This window comes from Coregonus clupeaformis, chromosome 10, assembly GCF_020615455.1.
Source record: "Coregonus clupeaformis isolate EN_2021a chromosome 10, ASM2061545v1, whole genome shotgun sequence".
In the NCBI taxonomy this organism is placed as follows: domain Eukaryota; kingdom Metazoa; phylum Chordata; class Actinopteri; order Salmoniformes; family Salmonidae; genus Coregonus; species Coregonus clupeaformis.
The window spans coordinates 22,683,289-22,704,973 of record NC_059201.1 but is presented as its reverse complement, the minus strand read 5'-3'; the positions used below and the strand labels follow the sequence as shown (position 1 = coordinate 22,704,973).

Here is a 21,685-nt window from a genome sequence, read left to right as displayed (position 1 = left end):
ACTTTGAAAATCATACAGCACTATAAATTGTCAATGATATGTTTAAGAAGAGCTCAAGTGGGTTCTATTATAATGCCTGTCAGACAGGCTCTCCGATAAAGAGTCAATGGAAGCAATTTAGCCAGTATGCATGTTGCCTTGTGCTGTGCACCTTGTAGAAACAGTGCTCTGTATTGTTTGGCAAAGTCTTATATAAAGGCAAATGTAAAACATATGTTGTTTATACTGAACAAAAATATAAACATAACATGTAAAGTGTTGGTCCCATGTTTCATGAGCTGAAATAAAAGATCCCAGAAATGTTCCATAAGCACAAAAAGTGTATTTTTCAAAAAATTTGTGCACAAATTTGTTTACATCCCTGTTAGTGAGCATTTCTCCTTTGCCAAGATAATCCATCCACCTGACAGGTGTGGAATATCAAGAAACTGATTAAACAGCATGATCGTTACACAGGTGGACCTTGTGCTGGCGACAATAAAAGGCCACTCTAAAATGTGCAGTTTTGTCACTCTACACAATGCCACAGATGTCTCAAGTTTTGAGGGAGTGTGCAATTGGCATGCTGACTGCAGGAATGTCCATCAGAGCTGTTGCCAGAGAACATTCCACAGGCCACAATCAACAGCCTGATTAACTTTATGCGAAGGAGATGTGTCGCGCTGCATGAGGCAAATTGTGGTCACACCAGATATTGACTGGTTTTCTGATCCACGCCCTACCTTTTTGTTTAAGGTCTCTGTGACCGACAGATGCATATCTGTATTCCCAGTCATGTGAAATCCATAGATCATGGCCTAATTAATTTCATTATATGAACTGTAACTCAGTAAAATCTTTGAAATTGTTGCATTTTGCGTTAATATTTTTGTTTAGTGTATAAAGTTGTTTAATTGTCTAGTGTTTTCATAGACAAGTGCAAGCGGCATAGCATTTGGTTGCAAGTGCAAGTAGTGCAGCGTTTATTTTAAAAAAGTACATTTTGCATTCCCTTTTCTCATCCCTGGATAATACTTCAATAAAACACTCCATGAAAAATGTAAATGTTATGACAGAGCTGTAGTTTTTTATTAACTTGTGGATAGAATTTCAAGGTTTTGAATGTTTGGTATTCACCCATGTTACTCAAATCAATATGGCTTGTAACTAATTCAGATCAATAAAGAGTTTCTGTATTTTATCAAGAGAACAACTCAACACTGCTGGGCCAAACACATTGGTTGTTCAAGAAAATTGCCTCACAGTCAATGTAAAATTAAGAGTAGTGCTCTTTGACGAAGGCTTTAGTGCATTTACAAATGAAAGGAAAAGACAAAAATCGTACAAACTTGATCAGCTACATAAAAAACATTTGCATTTGGAATGATTGAGGACACAAGTGCTAACATTTTACAAGGAAAGTGCCCTGTCAAACACAAAGCTATGCAAATCACATCCAGGAATATAGTTGTTCTTCCTGGTTCATATTTACTGGGCTGTAACAGGCATCTGCTCTCTCAGCTCAGAGGTAAATCCTACCCGTAACGTATTGAAGGCAGAAAGTCTTTCATATTCTTAATTCTGACAGAGATAAATCTGATTTTAAAAGTATACTCACAGTGAACTAGTTTCAATAAAGAATGTCACAGAACCGTTGCAGACCAAATGACTGGCACGCTTTCTACATCTTGACCTTTTCAAAACACTCATTAGAGGGTTATGTTTCACTTCACAACAAAGAGATACACGTCCTCCCTGAAAGCTGTACTGCTCTGCCATCTAGTCAGAAGGTGAGGTAAAACTGGAAACGTCAGACGGCATTCATGTGGTAAAATGAAGTAAAATGGAAGGGTTTACAAACTGCACCACCATTATCCTATTGACGTCATCTTCACATACGTTTTGATTTGAGTAGATGGTGGTGCTGAGAATAGCTTAGGATACAGTAACATAAGGCTTGCTAAAAATAACACAAAACCAGAGCACTGGTTATTCCAAACACTGGCAATAATACTGTTGTAACCACTCATGTCCATCTTTCAGGGTTAGGACAACACAGATCTTACATCAGGCATCTTTTAAATAAAGTCACAAAGTAAGAAATATAGTAGCATTTAGGACAGGGTAGATATTGGTAAGAGGGCAGGCAAACTTGGCTGTATAATTTTGTAAAACTGTATTTTCTACATTATTATCCCAGTGTTACTGCACCATAAAAATCAAAAACGTCATCACATCTATCATTTTAGTGTTGGGCTTGTGTCCAAGGTATTTCAAGTTCTATCCATATTCTAGTGTATGTGCCATTATCCTGAGCATCAAGCATACAGTAAGCAAATCATATTATTTTACCATGACAGTGAGTATTTAGAACAGGGCATTTTTGGTAAGGGATTGAATAAATTTCAGGACAATCGACAAAGGACTTTTGCAGTTCACAAATACCCATATGAAAGGAAAAAACAAAATTTTTTACAAAAACATTATGGATGTGATGGATTCCTTCATGACACCATGCATTTCCAAGTGAATAAAGTGAGTGCTGCATCTCAGTAGGAGCGTGGTGCTCCAGGCTTTGTGGCCTCGGCCTGGTTGAAGGGGTTGGCTGAGCTGGTGGACTGGTCCTGCTGGTCAATGGACTGGTAAGCATCTCTGTTTCGTGTTACACTGGGGAAGCCTGCTGTGTAGAGACAAGACAGATATTTTCAACATAGAGCTGATACACAGAACATTAAACTGTAAAATGTTTTTATCATTGATTCAACATAAAACCCAACATCAACCTTCATGTTAAGGTTGAAAGTTCATCCAGAAAACAGCAAATTACATTTGATTAATTACATTCAATGAGACCAATCTGCAGGACTCACACACACATCATAGCTCTATGTTAGACCTACCACAGTCAGGTGACCCACAGTCAAATGATAGAGAATGAAAAGTGAGGAACAGAACACTACCCAGGAGATAAAGGAATGAATATCTACAAAGCCAAACTCCTTGGGAATTGTTTACACTGAAAACCCTGTATCTGAGAGTCCCTACAAACACCACATCTCAAACAAATGATTTACAACACACTTTTGAAGAGGCAATATGTGGGGATAATGCTGCAGGCTGCAATATTCACTCATGATGAAGCACTAGTGCATACTGAACAGTCACCCAGTCCTGTACGGTCACTGAGACAGAATACCAATGGCTGCCTAAAACCAAACCTGGGAACATTGATCACGTCAAGCACTCAATTCTATCATATAATAGCCAACCTTCGCATTCAACCACAATATGTATAATGAAAATCAGATAACGAAAACACTGACGCAAAAATAGATTGAGCATTTTCACTTAAATAGCATTTAACTAAAGGAATGATGAAACAGAAGAGGATGAGGATCAGTAGCGGCGGCCGATAAAGGCACTGTCGGCACTATCCGTGGTGCAGCGACTGTCCACTGAGGTGTCTAAGTCTGAGGGGTCAGAGGCAAGCAGCAGAGGGGGGACAGATGGAGACAAAATGCAAACAGGGTCAGAACAGAGACACAACAGACAAGACAGAGGATTGTTTCCACTCACAGACAGAAAGCTAAAGACAACATTCAATCACTAGTAGTGCGACAGAGTGAGGTTTAGTGAAAAGGAACTGGTGACAATTGGATGTTTGGTATGGGATGACGAAAGTCGACTAGAACAGGGTTTTGTGCCCTGACAAAGTTAGACTCAGATATGATGTAGATGTAGCAAGTAAACAGCATAGTCGGTCAATTTCCGCAACAACTGAGAGCGTTGAAGTGCGAGGTTCAACCTCTCCGCTGTTTTGGTGCCCAGGCTACCACGCTGTGAACAGCGTGAAGCGAACCCATGCACATGCGCATATACTGTGTGACTGTGTGAGGGCGAAGTCTTGCATCTAGTCTCAATATCTGCAGTGCTGCTGATGGCAATGTCATTTCGCGGAGTCTACCTTTAATATTCTTGTAACCACACACATGCAGTCACATACTTATCAGCGTTAAATGGTTTTAAATCGACACACCTGATTGCCTTGTCCTTGGTGTATAGCACTGCATGATGCCAACTTGACCCCCCAAATGTCAAGCAATCAGAGAGCATTTAAAAGAAACCTTGAAAACTTAGAAAATTAACTACATTAATCACCTAGTTTCCAATCAAAGTCACATGTACCTGCTGTGCATCATTACATTTTACCACAGAAAAGTCAACTTCATTAATGCTCTATACTTATTTGAATAAACAAGGGAGACAAATTGGGTTGCTCAACTTATACAACTTTTGACAAAACATATCTTTGTCTACTCTGGGTAACAAAGCCTGACAGAACCATCAAATCATCTAGTATGAACACACCATTCAAATGGATTTCAGGCATGTCCTACTTTTCTATGGGGCAACTTAACATGCCATTCCTGTTCCAGTAAGTTTTTTGAGAACAGTCACCAAACCTCTGCAAAAACACCCAGGACTTGTGTTGTGCTAACATCTCAGTTTGACTTAGATCAAGTTGAGAAGGGAACGGGTTCTGCCACTGCCATTATAGATTCTACTGTCTAATTGTCCTTTATTTTATACTGTATTCTTCCAATTAACTGGGCAAGACAGAGGAACTCCAATCAGATTATTTTGCTAATCGATTATATAAATGTGACCTGGCTAGGCTGGTCCACTAGTTAGTGGGTGTCTCAGGCGCATTGGTCTTGTGACCGTCTCTGTAACTCAATTAGCTTGACTCTGGTTTGATCTGCCTGCAGTACGGTTTTACACAAAGGCTCTGAGCAGCCAGCCTGTGCACTACAATCCTCTCATGGCCAACAACATGAAACAGCCCAGGCAAGATTACAGCCTGGAGAATGTTATTTCCTCTCAACAACTCCTTGGCACTAGGATGATATCACTATCCAAAGCACATGCATCACATAGCACCATGCTTCGGACTTTGTCCAGACCAGTCCAGGGATAGTCCTTTGTCTGAGACTAGTTCTACAAACCCCAAAACCTTATTTTTACCATTAGAAGTGACAGTGAGTAACTAGCTTTACTGTAAGCTAATGGTTAACGCCTGCTGCCTCTACTCACACCTAGTCATACTCACCAAAGTTGACATTGTAATCTCCTCCACGCTCTCTGTACATTTGGTAGATGAAGAAGCAGGAGACAGGTTTGAGTAGCAGACCCAGGATGGCCATGCCCGCACTGAAGCGGAATGTGTCCCTGTTCCTCTCCGCTAGACCCTCGGCCAGCGGGTAGAAGATCCCAAGATGGATGATGTCCGTCAGTATCGTCACTGCAATCCCAATCAGAAACTGGAAGAGAAATGCAGATGGAGAAACAAGACAAATGCGTATAAGAGCCTGATGAGGTAGGATGATTCTTATTGATAGCTAGCCGACTAAACTCAACTCCATGATTTACTACAGTGTTGAGCGGCGACTAGTGTGGGTGGTCTGGAGCTCCGATGTCATTTTATGTAATGTTGTGTGTAATTGCGGGCTATTCTTTGGCATTTTCTGTCTGAGATAGTACAGGAGTATGAGGCAGTGATTCACCATAAGTACAGCATCGATGGAGTCCCTCTGAGCGATGGCCCACACACCCACAGCCAGGACACTGAAGTTCCCCCAGGCATAGGAGGGGGGCAGCCAGGCCATGCAGCCCCTAGGAACCACACACATGCAGTCAGAAATACCAACAGACACTTACAAATGCTTCCAAATGTTCAACATGTCTCAAAAAGAGTCAACTAGAGTCTCAAAAAGAGTAGGCCTAATATAAATCTCCAGATTGACAATTGTATTTGACAAATTCTGGAGCCAAAGCATGTAGGTGAGAAATGGTCCATTATCAGCCTGTGGTTAAAGACCGCCTCTTGTGTGACTGACTGACTATATGAAGTCTTCAGGTAGGGCATTATGTGTGTGCAGCCATCCATAGAGAAAACACAACACAAGTGAACCATGCAGACCACTGTCCTAAATTGGAGTCAGCAACAAGCGAAATTCCACAGGTGTATGAAAAACCCTTGAGAGGAGCCAACCAACCCACCCACTCACTCACTCACTCACCAGATGGTTAGTAGCCAGTGCACTAGTACTATGGCCTGTGGGGACAAAGAAAGACAACATCACACACGTGATTTTAAATTTTTTGGTAACCAATGAGAGGGAATTTGCGTCAACTCCACTTGAATTGATGACGGATGCCTGACATTTCATTAAACGATCAGTGATTCACAATAAATTAAGAATTTGAATTGATTGGAGAAGTTTAACCACGAACTCAGCATCTCGTGATAAGCTCTGACTGAGTCATTTCACGCATGATAGGGAGAAGAATGTTACACAATTGCTATTTTTTAGTCTACAATGACAGAGAGCTTGTGTTCCTGTAACGTGACACTTTGATAAAATAAAAATAATGTTAATACTGTCGAAATGCGTATCAAGTAAGAGCAGCGTAAATAAAGTCAGCATTGTATGACTGACAACTATTGCAAACATGTTAACAACCGACTTTACCTTGAGGTTTACGGCAGGAATTTCCATATTTTCAGGCCAATGCACTGCAGATATAGTGTGGTCCCTTTCAACTTTTGACGTTTCTGAAGATTTAATACATAACTGTTGAAGTTCTCTCATAAAATGTCTCAACCCCTCCCACTAACCAGGCAGCAAACACAAACCATGTGACACAGCCCCCCCATCCCCATCATTTCATACTGCAAAAAACAAACACGTGAGCATCAGCTGCTTGGTCTTGGTCATGTAAATCAATTATCATAAACATTAGACCATGTAGGCAGGCTATTTATTGGAATGTGGGTAAACATGTTCATGTTCAAACATACCAACTGTATTACAGGCATTCTGCTTGAACTGGTTACAGTGGCCACTTTTCATAGGCTACATGTCACAAGAGTGAAATGTTCAAGATAATATAAATCACAAGTTGAATATCTTGTGTTGTTCCCATAAGTCTATAAATGGCTGTTCCAGGATGGATGACAAATAAAATCTCTCTGATGATTTTCTTCTCTGCTATCTCCCACCCAGGTGACTACTGTCAGCCTGGTCTCATAGACTAGACTTAACATAGTAAACGTAAATCCGGGGCACTCGAATTAGTATGATATGTTTGGTATGGTTACATAAGACAAGATGGTTACTTAAGTATGGGTGTGAGTGGATGGGTGGTCATAGAACATAAACATCTAGCAACCCAAAGGTTGTGAGTTTGAATCTCTTCATAGAAATGTTTAGCTAATTAGCAACTTTCCAACAACTAACTACTTTTTAGCTACAGATGAGTGGGCATATAATGTAAACGTCTAGCAACCCAAAGGTTGTGAGTTTGAATCTTGTCACAGACAACTTTAGCATTTTAGCTAATTAGCAACTTTTCAACTACTTACTACTTTTTAGCAACTTAGATAGACCACCTCAGTCAGTGGTCTATCAGCATATGCTTCAGGGAATTGTTAATGTATCTCATCTCTCTGTAACTCACCTTAAATGGGTTCTTAATGGACAGTTTGTCATGCTCCTCATGAAATCCAAATGAGGTAGATATGAAACTATGCTGTGCAAAGTATACAGTATCACCCTGTTATGTATCTCTACAGCACAGGAGTTTGGTGGCACCTTAATTTGGGAGGACGGGCTCGTGGTAATGGCTGGAGCGGAATCGTGGAATGGTATCAAATACATCACACATTCTATTTGCTCCGTTCCAGTCATTATTATGAGCCGTCCTCCCCTCAGCAGCCTCCTCTACAGGTACATCTCTGTAAAGTAATAGTTGTTTCTGAGGTGCACTGCTAACCACAGAAAATCCTTTATCCTCACCCCATTTTTTTGTATTAAAGCCAGAAGACACAGCCTCAATTTCCTTTACTATAAACTCAATTATAATCCAAGTCTCAGTCAGTGTGGGAGCTAGGACTGCTCTTGGAAGTATTATAAATGGAGCAGGACTTTGAAAAATATATCGACATTCTAGTAGGCCCATTTTATAGATTGAAAGGAAAGTTGCTAGCCTTGAAACCGACTTTTATGAATGGCTGTTGATTCGTGCAGTGAGACAGTGGGGCCTCTGGTGTGTGTCTGTCGCCCCTCACACTGTGATGAAGGCACCCTGGTTACTGTTGGCTGACTCTGGCACCACGCAATGGCCTCTTCGCCTGGTCACACGACGCTTCCTGTGGAACTTGGCATAGCAACGGAACCCTTAGCGTTATACCCCAACCATCCTCCCCGACCAACCACCCTCCTTTTGTTTGTGCCTTAAGTAACTTTATGTCTTATGCAAACATGCCAAACGTAACATATCATACTAAATTGAGTGTCTCAAATCTACATTTACTATGCTACGTCTAGTCTATGAGACAAGGCTGGCCACCTGCTGTGCTGGAGTCCTGAACCAAATCTTGTGCATCATTAATTTATTGTGGCCACTAGATGGCGGTGATATAGCTTGAAGCCATTTAGAAACCATAGCACCCAATTTGAAGAAGAAGGCAATGCTCTGATCTGAGAAACACTCTATCTAAGTTGCTAAAAAGTAGTAAGTAGTTGAAAAGTTGCTAATTAGCTAAAATGCTAAAGTTGTCTGTGACAAGATTCAAACTCACAACCTTTGGGTTGCTAGGCGTTTACATTATATGCCCACTCAGTTACTTCGAAAATGGTCTCCTAACCTGCTACGAAAATCACTTCTGGTCATAGCTGTATCGAAGTCGCTTGAAAAGAGTGTGTCCCGCTCTGATATATGGGAAGGTCTCAATTTCATACTCCTCGCATCCTCTCTCCTTGTCTCCTTCTCAAAACCCATTGATGAGAAAGGCATCCCTCCCCTCTGACCTTCTCCTTCAACGGGATTTGAGGAGTATGCAATTGAGATCTTCCCATTGGCTGATTGCTCCCAACCCATAGGGATCCCCATCCAGTTGACTACTTTAAGATGGTGGAAGCCCTCAATGGTAATGTCCATGCTAAAACGATTTATAAACCAAGTTGAGTCCTCTAACTATCTCTAATGGTGTGACTGGGATTAGACAGTCCTGGTTACCGTTAGTGTTCCCCAATTCTTTTAGGGTGTCTGTCCTCTCGCAACCTGCTGGTAATAAACCCATTTGTTGTGACAGTAACATGGCAGATGGCCACTGGCCTGCCGTAGCAGGTGCGACCCCTGACCTGACCTCCTGTTGACCTCTTTGACCTCTGTGACATCAGCGACAGTAACCAACGTAGAGTTCATGCAACATTGTTTCTATTCAAAGCAGGTGTAATTTCTGTCATTTTAATTTAAAGACGTGTTTAATCTCAAAATGTTGTAGAAACAGCCACATCTGTCTCGTTGTAAATTGGTCGGGTATCCTCTATCTCTACAGGGGACTGGAGAGGGAGGGATAGAAAGAGAGGGAGGTGTTTGTGACAGATGGATGTATTACTTTAATTTGTGTTGCAATTTTGCTTTACACTTGGGAGCCAAGTCAATAATCGGAATTTAATAGAATATGTGGTTGTCACCTTCCAAGAGAGTGATAGACTGCACATTACGCAACAACAATCCTCTGAAACATCTTCCCATACACTAAGTTTTAAACAACAATTCTCCATTCCTTTCTATCTAATGCTTTACGGGCTGTTTTACAGTCTAGGCAGGTCCCTTATTGATGCTGCTGTCCCTATGTATCCTGCCACGATCTGGCTGGGTGTGATCCATCATTCGACTGGCTGCTTTCCAAGTTTCAGCAGTGCACTCAGTAGCAAAACACTTTCTCAGAGGTTATTATCAAAAATACATCACTACTGCTTTTATTCCACGACTGTAAATCAGAGTGAGAGCAACATGGTGCTCCCAGTGTGCTGGTTGTTTGGGACGAAAAACAAGTGTTACTTACTCTGCCTGATCAAATATGGATACAGGTGCAATTGTGTGGTGGGAGTGGGAGCTAATGCTTTCTCACCAATACACTTGATGTCATTGATTTCCCTTTCTTTACACTCTGTGGTTCAAGTCTTGTTTGACCACCTTGTTTCTCCATGTGAAAGAGAGAGACGAGAGAAATAGTGTGAGAGAGGGATGCAGCAGAGAGACTGTGGAGGATCAAGGTCACTTGCGTAGGAGCAGAGAGAGAGAGAGAGACAGAGAGAGAAAGAAAGAAAGCGAGAGCGACAGCATCTGTCCTCCTCCAGGGGGCCCTGGGCTCTGACACACAGCATCCCACTGAGAGCAGGGGGCATACAGCCCCATCCTCGGAGCTCCTGTGGCTCTTTGGAACCAACTCTCACGTCTGTCTCCACACAGAGTACTGAGAAGAATTATCCTCACTGGTGTCATGGAGTATAATGTTTCATAAAAGACCCTGATCCCCGTGACTAAACAAACTGAATACATAGAGAGGTAGCATAATGATAAGAATCTTAACCAAGCCTGTCTCTGCCCTGCCTGTCCATTAAATGGTCAAAGGACATGAACCCCCATTGACTCATGTGAGCCATAGCTCTCTCTGTATCATGTGAAACCCTGTGGGATGACATAACATGAGGTCCTGGACATTTGACATGGCTAAATCCTGCACACAAAAGATCAACACTCAACACTCAAGAACACTAGGGACAACCGTCATCATTGTACAAGAATTTTAATCACATAAAATTAAGTTGAAAAAACACAATATAGACAGAGAGTTCTGTTTTAAGTATTGTATAAATAAAACATATAGTTAAACATATAAAAGGAAACTCAAACAAACATTTTTGCTTATCATACTAATTACCTTTAAAGAGTAGTGTAACATTATCAGTAGAAAAGCAATTGGTAATCAATCCATTCTCAGAAAACACATACATATGTACAGGACACAGATAATCAGACACTGCACAGTTGTTGTTTTGGACCTAATGTACATGAAGTGGGGGAGACCATATGAGTTGGTAGTATGAAAATGCTGAATGAACTATCACTGTCAGGTTCTGTATAGCCTGTGTTCTGTCTGTTTTGTCAGAGGGAGAGGTCATGTTCAGTGTGTGGTGTGTGTGGGGGCCTCTGGTGTGTGTCTGTCGCCCCTCACACTGTGATGAAGGCACCCTGGTCACTGTTGGCTGACTCTGGCACCACGCAGCGGCCCCTTCGCCTGGTCACACGACGCTTCCGGTGGAACTTGGCATAGCAACGGAACCCTTAGACAAAGTAATAGGACAATATCAGAGGATGGATAAGCAGGCTACTGACATAAAAAAAGAGACAATCACCTACTGTATGTTGGTTGTGTTCTCTCTTACATTTTCTGATGTTCTGTGGCTTTCGCCTGATACATCCCTTACTCACCTTCCTCGCACATGCAGTCGTCATAGCACTTGTTGTTGAGGCCCCGGTTGTGAGGCTTGCACTCGTGTTGTCTCAGGTCACAGCAGGAGCCTATAGGAGGGGGTGGAGGGAGAAACCAAGTGACTTTCGGTTGTAAATTCAAAAACAAATGTTTCAACCGTCACATGGCCTTTATCATAACGATCGTTCAGGAGACCATGACCTGAGTGGTCAGAGGTCAAGGGTCAGGAGAGTAGTGTATGGGTGACAGTTTAGTCACTGACCTGAGAGGCAGTCCAGATGGTGGTCACATGGCTCGATGGCATCAGCGTCCACCGTCACGTTGCCACTGCTCAGGTTCTTACTGCGCCGCTTGTCTTCAGCATGCAAAACAACCAACAACAGATTGCCAATAAAGTACTTGGACTGAATGATTCAACCCAGGCTCAGACTAACAGATGGACTATCAAGCAAACACTTAAATGTCAAGGAAATAACAGATATATCAAACGTGCTTATTCTATGCTGTGTGTTCAATACATCCCAAGGGATAATTACAGATGTAGGACGTTAATTTGATCACCCTGTTGCAGGAGAACTTTCCTGCAATGTAGGAAATGTTAAATTTGTAGTGTATTTGAGGTTTAAAAAGGATTCTGAAGTTTGTAATTTCCACATTATGTATCAAAAAATGTATCAACCCCTACAAAAATGTCCATTAATTATAATCCACATAATAATTAATATTTATTGTTGCTGCACGATTATTTTCCTGCTGTAGTAGACTGGCTCAAATTAAGATCCTACATCTGTATTAATTTTGGGGGGGAGTGAACACATATTCATGTGTGACTTTCCACCAACATTAACAGTAGCTGTATCTTCTCAAAACATCTAAAGTGCTGACCTTTCTTCCTGGAGGATGGCCAGGCGTCCACTGGCTTCATGTCCTCGTAGTCTGTCCAGTCAAACAGAGTCATGTCCAGAGTGGGCATCACCTCTCCTTGCATCTTCCCCTGGCCAGACTTCTATAATGCAGAGAAAATACCCCATTATAGCCTCATACCATTGGTCTCTAACTACATTCCAGTATGTTTCTGTTGGGGTGTTGATGTGCACTGCCACCTGGTCCATAAAACGGCCTGTTAGTTGTGGACACCCAGGACTTCACACCCCTTAGTGCTTTACTGAGGACATGGCTACCTACTACACTGTTTATGGCCCTGAGGCAGCATACATACATTATACCAAACATCAGATGGTAGTGTTACTACTGGTCAGAGGAGAAGGCCTGTGCTGAATCACACAGCTGTGGTTTTACCAACACTGTCAACGATGTCCTTCAATATTAAACCCTGAGCTGAAGCAATTTTAAGCGGAAGTCAATATTGAACAAAACAACTCCTCTGAGGATTACTCAGCCAAAACCGATGTCATAAACTTCAACTAAACTCTTTACATAATGCATTTCCTCTGGTCTTGACAAAATAATAACAGGTTATTATGAAGTCAATTTGACATTGAGAGGTCTCCTGGTGATGTCTAGAGAGACTGGACCTGTGAAGCACATTTATCAGGAAATAAGGGTCTGTGCCAACCAGGCTTCTGGTGCACATTGATCCCAGCTCATTCCGTCTCACCCCGAGGAAACATTGAGGAACATCAATTAGATAAATGGCGGTGGGATACTAGTGCTTGGCTGTTCATTTAGCCATCAGCCGGGATCGAACATTACTTAAGAACACTCCCAGCATCCCTGTGTCATTGAACCCAGGTCCCCTCCAAGCGAGGCTATCGCATCACTACAGGCCGGTATCAGACAGCTCCTGAATAAAGACATGCACACGGTCTCCAGGGCTCTCTGGCAGCTTGTAAACAGCATACCAAGCAGTCAGACAGACCAGACATCAAACACTCACAGAGGCCAGTAAAGCCAGACAGTAACTCTGGAACTATGGGCCTGGGAGAGGAAAACACCATAGGCCTAGAGAGGAGAACACAACAGACAAAGAGTAGGCTCCCCAGAACAGCTGAGTACTGTTGTTAACCAGTCTAATGAGTGTGTTGGTGGTTTGATAGCATCCTGTGATAAATAGAGGGATGATAGATGAGAAGGAATATTTGTATGTGAGGAGCAGAAAATATATCTAACTCTGTGGGTGTGATCACTGTGATGGCAGGCTGCATGCTGGGAGAAAGTCCCGTGTAGCTCAGTTGGTAGAGCATGGTGTTTGCAACGCCAGGGTTGTGGGTTCGATTCCCACGGGGGGCCAGTATGAAAATGTATGCACTCACTAACAGTAAGTCGCTCTGGATAAGAGCGTCTGCTAAAATGACTAAAATATAAAATGTAAAGTGACTGACAGATGTCTATGAGGAGGAGGGGCCAGAGAGCTACACCACGCCCACCACACTTCTATAACCCCCTTCCTCACACATTGCCTCCTAGATGTACATGGTGCTCCAAGCAGTACATTCAATATATGGATTTACCAGACAGGAATACATAATAACAAAGACAGTAACAGAGAGGGTGTTCTACTACTTGACCAATGATGGTATGAACTTGACCCCCGAGGCATGTGCTATGTAGATTAACATAATAATATCTAAAAACCCTTGAGACCAGTCTACCATATTGGCTATTATGTTCCAGCCACCCTCAACTGATAGGTCATTTAAAAAGCCTGTCTCCTCATTTCTCTGAGATGAATAATGAGCTATGTGATACATTAAGTCCATTACAGAGCCTAGGTAATTCCAAATAGGAAATACAGTCGCTCTTTCTTTACCATGAACACATATCTCTATAAACCCTACAAAACTGAGGCACAACTGACAATGTTATTTGTAATAAGCACTCATGTCTTTATGGGGTACCTGGGGTTTGGTGGAGGCTGGGGGCAGTGTTGGGGGATGCTCGCTCATCACCGTGGTAACCGCATAGGAGCCGGAGCCGAAGACGGCGGAGATGGGGGAGGGGGGTTCAGTGGGCGGGGTCAATCTGTGAGAGGGGGAGGCGGCTGCAGCAGCGGAGGAGACAGATCCCTCTTCAGACATATCCCTGTTCTTCAGAACAGAGCCTAGCTCAGGCACAGGGAGAAAACCTACAATGAGGGAGGGATGGACAGAACAGGGGTGGGGGAGGAGAAGGACAGCCAGACATTATGATATACACCTAATAAGATCTCTCCCTGATGACAATATATATATATATATATATATATATATATATATATATATATATATATATATATATATATATATATATATTTTAATTGTTAAGTATAAGGTCAACTACTACACACTTAATCAATTTATCAATGCCCTATGACAAAATCACAGAATTTAACATTTATGTTTTTAATTGATTAGTATCTAAGTATTTGGGCTCTTTCAGAACTCATTATGGTATTTAAACACAACTAATCCCAAACAGGCTCACGGCTCATTATCTGATAACCCTAGATTCATTAGAGACTCACCTTTAGTGAGCCGACCCTTATCTCTCCGACCTCCATGTCTCCTGTGGTCAAAGTGGTGCCCATGTCCATGGCCTCTCCCCTTGCGTGGCCCCAGAGGGTGGTTGTCCCGGGCATGAGACGGATTCCTGAAGCCCCCGTGAGTCTTCTCCTGCTCCCTGCCCACAGGACCCATCTCCAGTCTCACCGGGCTCAGGCCCTCCAGACCCGTCCCATCATCCTCAGGCCGAGCTGCAGGGTGCAGTGGCCTGCGGGAGAGAAGCCCAGCCCCAGTACTGGCTTTGGCACCGTGGGACCCCTGGCCCCCATGCCCCCCTCCACGCTCCCTGCCGTGCCCATGCCCGTGACTCTGGAAGCCCTGATCAGGGTATTGGAGGGCATTGCCACTGCCTGGCGAGGGCTGTGCCAGTCTCCTCTTGGCATGTGTGGAGCCGGGCTCGGCGTTGTGTGAAATGGCCAGAATGGAGACCAGGAGAACCAGAGACAGACACCAGGTGGAAGACATCATCTATAAACACAGCGCCACCTGCTGTAAAAATACAACAGTTTTCAGTACACTCATTCTATATTTTACTTGACAAAATGGACAGAAGCAGCTACATTATGATGACACAGACACACTATGGACTGGGCTGGTGAACTATACTTCTTAGAAAGTCCAGAGTACATTCAAATATACAGTATGTAGAGAAACTTGGCTCCTCGTCATGTTTTATATAATCCCTACAGAACAGTCTTTCCTTTGGAGAAACATCAGTCACAGCTGATTGGTGTGATATCCCTCTGTGACTGCCTGTGGCTTTGAGCCACTGCCATGGAGTCCACCACCAGGCAACCAAACTATCATCCTCTGCTATGAAGTCCACCACGAGGCAGCCACACTATCCTCCTCTGCTATGAAGTCCACCACAAGGCAGCCACACTATCCTCCTCTGCTATGAAGTCCACCACGAGGCAGCCACACTATCCTCCTCTGCTATGAAGTCCACCACGAGGCAGCCACACTATCCTCCTCTGCCATGGAGTCCACCACCAGGCAGCCACACTATCCTCCTCTGCCATGGAGTCCACCACCAGGCAGCCACACTATCCTCCTCTGCCATGGAGTCCACCACCAGGCAGCCACACTATCCTCCTCTGCCATGGAGTCCACCACCAGGCAGCCACACTATCCTCCTCGGAAGGCCCCAGACAGTATGTTGTTCCCTTGTCCTCTGTTCCCAGAAACACTCAGTACCACTATATCATAGCCTACTCACCCTTCCACCCCACCACCATCCCTGATGCTATGCTACGGCAGCACTCATCAGTCCTAGCAGTAATCATTAACCTCTTGTGCTAGCCTCTCAAACTGCAGTGGCTCTTTAGGAGCATATAGAGACAGAGACATACAGACCCTTAGTGCTGTAAAAATGTGTTGTAAAAATGCCTTTCCCGGTCTGTCTTTGGCCTTGGAACATCCTCTTCATCATAAGATGCTGCAGCCGTTCTCCACCACAGCCTTTTATTATGTATACCTGTGGGCTCTAGGAGCTGTATCTCCAACCCACCTGTCTATTTATTATAACAGTAAGAATCGAGTGTGAGGTCGATGTGACTGAGAAATAATGACATAACCCAACTAGTGGCACTGCCACTGACTGCACTAAGGAGATCAAAAGGTGATTGGTACAGTGGATTTTCTGGGAATATGGGCATGGGCCACAAGGAATCCTGAGGATTAATACCCACTAGCTAATTGACCATCTTCATTTGTATTGAACTCAGGATGTCCTAGTAAAATGTCAGAGTCCTTGTTTCTAACCCCCTGGTCTAGTTCATGTGAGTTCATTTGGGTTGTTTATTAAAAGAACAAGGTGGGCTTTCTGTTCCTCTCTGATGGGTCGGGACCATCCATCGCCCTGGCAATGCAGCATGACTGGCGGGCCAATCCTTTATGTTAAAGTCGGACAACGGTGCGGCCCATACAGAAAATCTATAGGGGAGAAGTATTGACCCGCTGCTGCTGGGGTGTTGTGGGTCGATAGCCTTTCCTCTTCAATCACACACACACACACTTTCAAACACTCCACCCTGAGGTTTACAGTGGGTTATTTAGGTGCTTCGAAAACAGGCCAGGACTAGGAGATTGCGTTATGTGGTGCTATTGCAAGCAGGCATGCTGGGGGATTAGACACAAACTGCTTTATCTTGCCTGTCTCTACAGGGAGTTCTACCCGCTGTGCAGTTTGCAAACAACAGTGGGACGGTAGCTGCTGAGGTGAGACCTTTATCTTCTCCAACCTTACAGTGTGTGTCTGAGAGAGAGGTACTGTGCCATATCCCACACAAAGTGTTTGGTCAGGCTTGATCTCATCCTCCAGCCTTGTACATTTGACACACTGCTGTGGTTGAGAAGGGTATTTTTAATCTAAGAATGGGGAGACTTCCCAGAAAACTGGTATTGCTAGAAAACACTCTAGCTTGTTGGTCTGCTCAGTTCTGGAGGAGTGAGATCCATGAGGCCTTGCTGATAAAATGAACCAATCAACCAGTTCATACAAATTTAAAATAATCAAAATGCACATGATGTACTGTACATATTGACTGAGCCCAGACTCATATTGGAGATCACAGAGTCCTCTGAAATGAGTGTGCAGATAATGGGGCACAGACACAGAGGCTGAGCAGCAGCCTGATTGAATGGCACCACAAATATTTTTATCTCACACAAAGAGAAAAGGGGCGCCTCCATAGAAACGGAGTGGACTGCTAGTCGGAGCCTGAATAGCCCTGTTGCCTTAAAAGGAAGGCAGTGGGTGACGTAGAGGGGCACAGAGAGGCAAAGAGCATCTTTGCCTAGCGGAGCCCCTTCTCCTTTGGCCCTTTCATGTAGCCGTTAACAGGTGGTCCTTTGAGAAGACTCAGGATGGGGGTGGTAATAGAACACTCTGGGGTGGAGTTCTCAGCATTTTCTGATGATAAGCAGCCCCTACTAAACAGTGTATTATACAGCGCTGTGTGATATAGGTAGGACGCAGCAGGGGTTAGCATCTGGCGCTGAGGCAGTGGCCAGGCCAGGGGGGCCACATTAGCAGGGTTAGAGGGATAGTGGAGAAGCATGAAACTCTTTCTGAAGACAGAGAGGGCTTTGAGAGTGCATGAGTAGGAGTAGGATACAGTATGTGGTGTACCTTCAGTTTATATACATGGAAAACTGTGAATGTATTGAAAAACCTATTGAAAAACTGAGGAAGAAGAAACCACGGTAGCACAGATTCTGGAGGACTTTGTAGAATGACTGCACATCATGAATTGCAGGCCGCTAGCTGGGTTAAAACAATAGAGATGAATTAGTGTTCAGACAGAGGTAGGTCCAGTGATGATGGGTAATCTAGCAGCAGAGTGCAAAGGGCCACCTCTGAGGGCTGGTTCATTAAACACTGAGATCTGAGACCTCTCTCCTCAACGATATCAGGCCCCGACATGCTTCACAAAAGCCCAGTTTACAGCAGATCATGGACACAGCTGAAATGATAGTTTGAAGAGGGCCTTGGTGGTAATAAGGGGAGCAGCAAGGCAAGGTGAGGCGAAGCAGTGGAGGTACAAGGCACTGGGCTGGCAGTGGACTCTGTTTTATGTGCATAGATAACTTCACCTGCTGGGCCACAAGCCTCCAGAAGCCATCTGCTCCTGTCCTGTTGTCTCTCCTAGCAACCAGCCTGGCCACGATGAACGACCAAACAAAGACCCCAAAACGCCCGGAATCATTCTCGGTTTACACAAAGAGATTACAGGCCATGTCTAAAAGCACATTTCTATCAGATTATTTACCTGATTAGCAGTGTTCCATCAGGTTGCAGAGTGTGTGCCTTCTGTGTAATGTGACAGTGAGAGGACAATGGGAAGTCAGGAAGGGAGGGGGTGGCTGGGCTCAGGTGGACTCTGGTCCCTGTCCCCGTCACATACGGCTCACTGGAGAACAACAGACTTCACACCAACCAGATCAGAAACGCATGACTAATTCACCATCCTTTCTTTGCTCCTCCAGTGAACAATGCCAATAACCCCCCCACCCCCAAAACAAAACCAAATGTGAGGTCTTGTGGTAAACACAGCTGGTGATCCACTGCGATAACTGTACACTCTAGTCAAAATAAGAACGCATAGAAAAAGATAATTCAATAGCCTGTATATGTAAACGCTCAAGAAAGTATCGATTTCTCAATCATTTGGCAAACTTAAAGGGTCAATTGATGCCGTCATGTATCTATTAGCCGATTAACCTATGCTGTTCATCAGGTGTTTGCCATGTATGTAACACATAAGGTTCTCAATGTTTACCAACACTTAACTTTCATAAGTCTGATTTCCATCTGATTTCTCAACAAATACTTCAGGAAAGCTGCTGAAAGCACTATAAAAGTTTGTTTCAGCAAGTAGCATTTCAACTGCCCAATCAATAAAGAGCAATAGCAATGGCGTCTTTTTGTAGGCACTAACTCGACCATGGTTCGTTGGACAAAGCCTATAGGAAAATGAATGGAGTTTTTGTAGGGTTTTTGGATAAACGCTGAAAATACGGTCTGTGGTAAACAGGCTTAGGATATCCTATACATTTTGTTCTATGAGATCATCTTCATCAGCTAAAGTCACTTTTTGTTACTTTTAAGCACATAACAGCTTCATAATTCATAAAGGTCATGTTAACTGACTGATATTATCTCATAGAACAAAATGTATAAGCCTGTGTTAAACACCAAATATAAGGCCTGAGGTTATCCCAAAACCCTATTCTTTCCCCATTCATTTTCCCCATAGGAATGGCTGAACGAACCAGAGGTAACTCATTTCTGGGTTTTAGGACCACTGATTTAAACAGTTTTAATTATTCATTTCTCTGGAGAACAATATTGGAGATTTCATACCATCAACTGGGAGCTTTGCAGCTCTGAGTGTGCAGCATTATCCGCTGAGCCCCTGGAAACTGCTCAGTGTGATAAGAGCCATAAGGAAGGCCCATCTGTCAGCAAGTGAGCCGACGCAGAGAGGCACAAACTGATTCTGTGGCAATTTCGTTGCAGGTACAACAGATGTGGTGCGAGATCGAACATTGCCACGGTTGCACAGCAACATCACAGACATCCCGCAATGTGGCCCTGATCTTCCCGTAGAGCATGCTCAGTGCACACACACACACTCACAGCGGGGCAACCTCCTCCAGATACCCACAGAGCAGAGAGAAACACGTTCCAGCAACGCTCTGAGACACAAACAGCACCAGGAGAACAGAGCTACAGACGTCCCACTGAGAGGAGAGAGAAAGACAAGGGAGAGACAAAGAGACGGGGGGGAGAACTGAGAGAGAGAGAGAACATTTATCCAGGGCAGGGTTAATTGGAACAGAGTGACAGTGGAATCTCTCTCTCTCTCTCATTTGATGTCACATAAGGAGACCAGCTGGGGCCACTGTTCAAAAACCAAAACACAACAACAACCAATCAGACTGAACCAACCTTGAACCTGAAAACATCACGGCTGACAGCATATCACACTATAACTCTCATTATAGGACATGGAAATGGTGGCTACACTAGTTAGTTGATCACCAATGTAGTCCATAATGGAAGAGATTTGCTATATTGGCACAGCTCACTACTTTACCAAGCCCACCCATTATATGAACAGAGGCAGCATGGTGATAGTGTAGAAGTAAGTGGAATGGGGGGAATTACTTTTATGGGAATTAAGGCTTGGTTAGGGAACCATAAAGTCATGATTAATCATTCCATATTGTCCTTGAGTTTCCTATTATTTTCTATGAATTTTCTCTCATTAGTGATCTTGGACTGGATGTGGCCCCCAGATCACCCTGCTGGGAGCTTCACAGTCAGGTCTCTCCACGGTTCTCATAGTGATCACATTCACATCCCTGCTGATTGGCTTGCTTTTAATTAACAGGCTCGTTAACGATGAGTCCACAAATACTGTACACCAACTGTGTCTGCTTTATATTCACTTACAGTTAATTAATATATTGCATGATCTCACATGGAGACCCCCCACCTAAAATATATCCCCCTCTCTCTACATAATTGAAATATATTATTGTCTCTTATAACATATTCATTAATACTCTTTGGGCTATTTTCCTGATACAGAACCAAAACAGAAAAAAAAATCCCATACCCAAATAACATAACATAATTTTGTTTAGATATGATTATCATTACATTTACCACTAACCAATTACGAATATTGAAGGCAATATTGAGTATAATACAAAGGCAAACAATTTCACATATTTCTTTCAATTTAGAATAATTGGCCACCACAGTTTATATCTTGCCTTCAGTGGAGTCCATTCATATAGCCTAATAACTTTTTAGAAGAAACAAAAGTCGGTGTTATTAATGAACTAGCTAGTACAAGATGTAGTCTATTGAATGCAACAATATAAAGCAAAATGAATGATACAGGTGGCACATTTGGCTATAGTTCGTTATTGCGACAGAGAACCTTTAACACTTGAATAAAAAGACAAAAGAAATTACCTCACCCGCGTTGGTTAATCCGTTGAGGTTGACTATTATTGCAAAGGGAATTCAGTCATATGGGATGACCGATATAGTTTGATAAAGCGCACAGGACTCAAATTCCGTCTGTGTAGGCTCCGTTCACGGTCTGTGTGCTGATCGTTGGGATTCGATCTGTTTTTTTAAGAGTCACCGGCTGGAAGCGCGTAACCGTATGCGCGTTCATGCGGGGACTGATGTCAGCGTTTGTCCCATTAGGTGAGGCGTATGCGAATAGTTTTCCTGAGCGTGTGATAGGAGACGTCAATTTGTCGCTAGTGTTGCCTGGTAAAGTGAGAAACTGACTAAATGTAATCCTTCTTTGATCACAATTATCACCTTCGT

General features: G+C 43.3%; 2 protein-coding genes across 7 annotated transcripts; both read right to left on the bottom strand.

Moving 5' to 3' along the window:
• Positions 1-1,040: 1,040 nt before the first annotated feature.
• Positions 1,041-6,661, bottom strand: LOC121575960 (type-1 angiotensin II receptor-associated protein-like). Of its 2 annotated transcripts, none has more exons than XM_041889252.1 (5): positions 6,513-6,661; positions 6,060-6,094; positions 5,544-5,652; positions 5,090-5,300; positions 1,041-2,659 (listed from the first exon to the last, which is right to left on the bottom strand). In XM_041889252.1, the coding sequence occupies exons 1-5, from the start codon at positions 6,630-6,632 to the stop codon at positions 2,529-2,531; spliced, it is 606 nt and encodes a 201-aa protein (XP_041745186.1). In that variant the 5' UTR covers positions 6,633-6,661; the 3' UTR covers positions 1,041-2,528. The 2 variants fall into 2 exon arrangements, with proteins under 2 accessions (XP_041745186.1, XP_041745187.1); XM_041889253.1 differs by having other exon boundaries at positions 1,041-2,656.
• A 4,390-nt stretch (positions 6,662-11,051) lies between these two features.
• draxina (dorsal inhibitory axon guidance protein a) lies at positions 11,052-21,500 on the bottom strand. Of its 5 annotated transcripts, none has more exons than XM_045222892.1 (8): positions 21,325-21,500; positions 18,600-18,755; positions 14,790-15,315; positions 14,185-14,411; positions 12,212-12,332; positions 11,589-11,681; positions 11,326-11,415; positions 11,052-11,177 (listed from the first exon to the last, which is right to left on the bottom strand). In XM_045222892.1, exons 3-8 carry the CDS (start codon positions 15,292-15,294, stop codon positions 11,065-11,067), a joined length of 1,149 nt encoding a protein of 382 aa, XP_045078827.1. In that variant the 5' UTR covers positions 15,295-15,315; positions 18,600-18,755; positions 21,325-21,500; the 3' UTR covers positions 11,052-11,064. The 5 variants fall into 5 exon arrangements, with proteins under 5 accessions (XP_045078827.1, XP_041744345.1, XP_045078828.1 ...); XM_041888411.2 differs by lacking the exon at positions 21,325-21,500 and adding an exon at positions 19,694-20,112; XM_045222893.1 differs by lacking the exon at positions 21,325-21,500 and adding an exon at positions 19,970-20,112.
• Between the last annotated feature and the right edge of the window lie 185 nt (positions 21,501-21,685).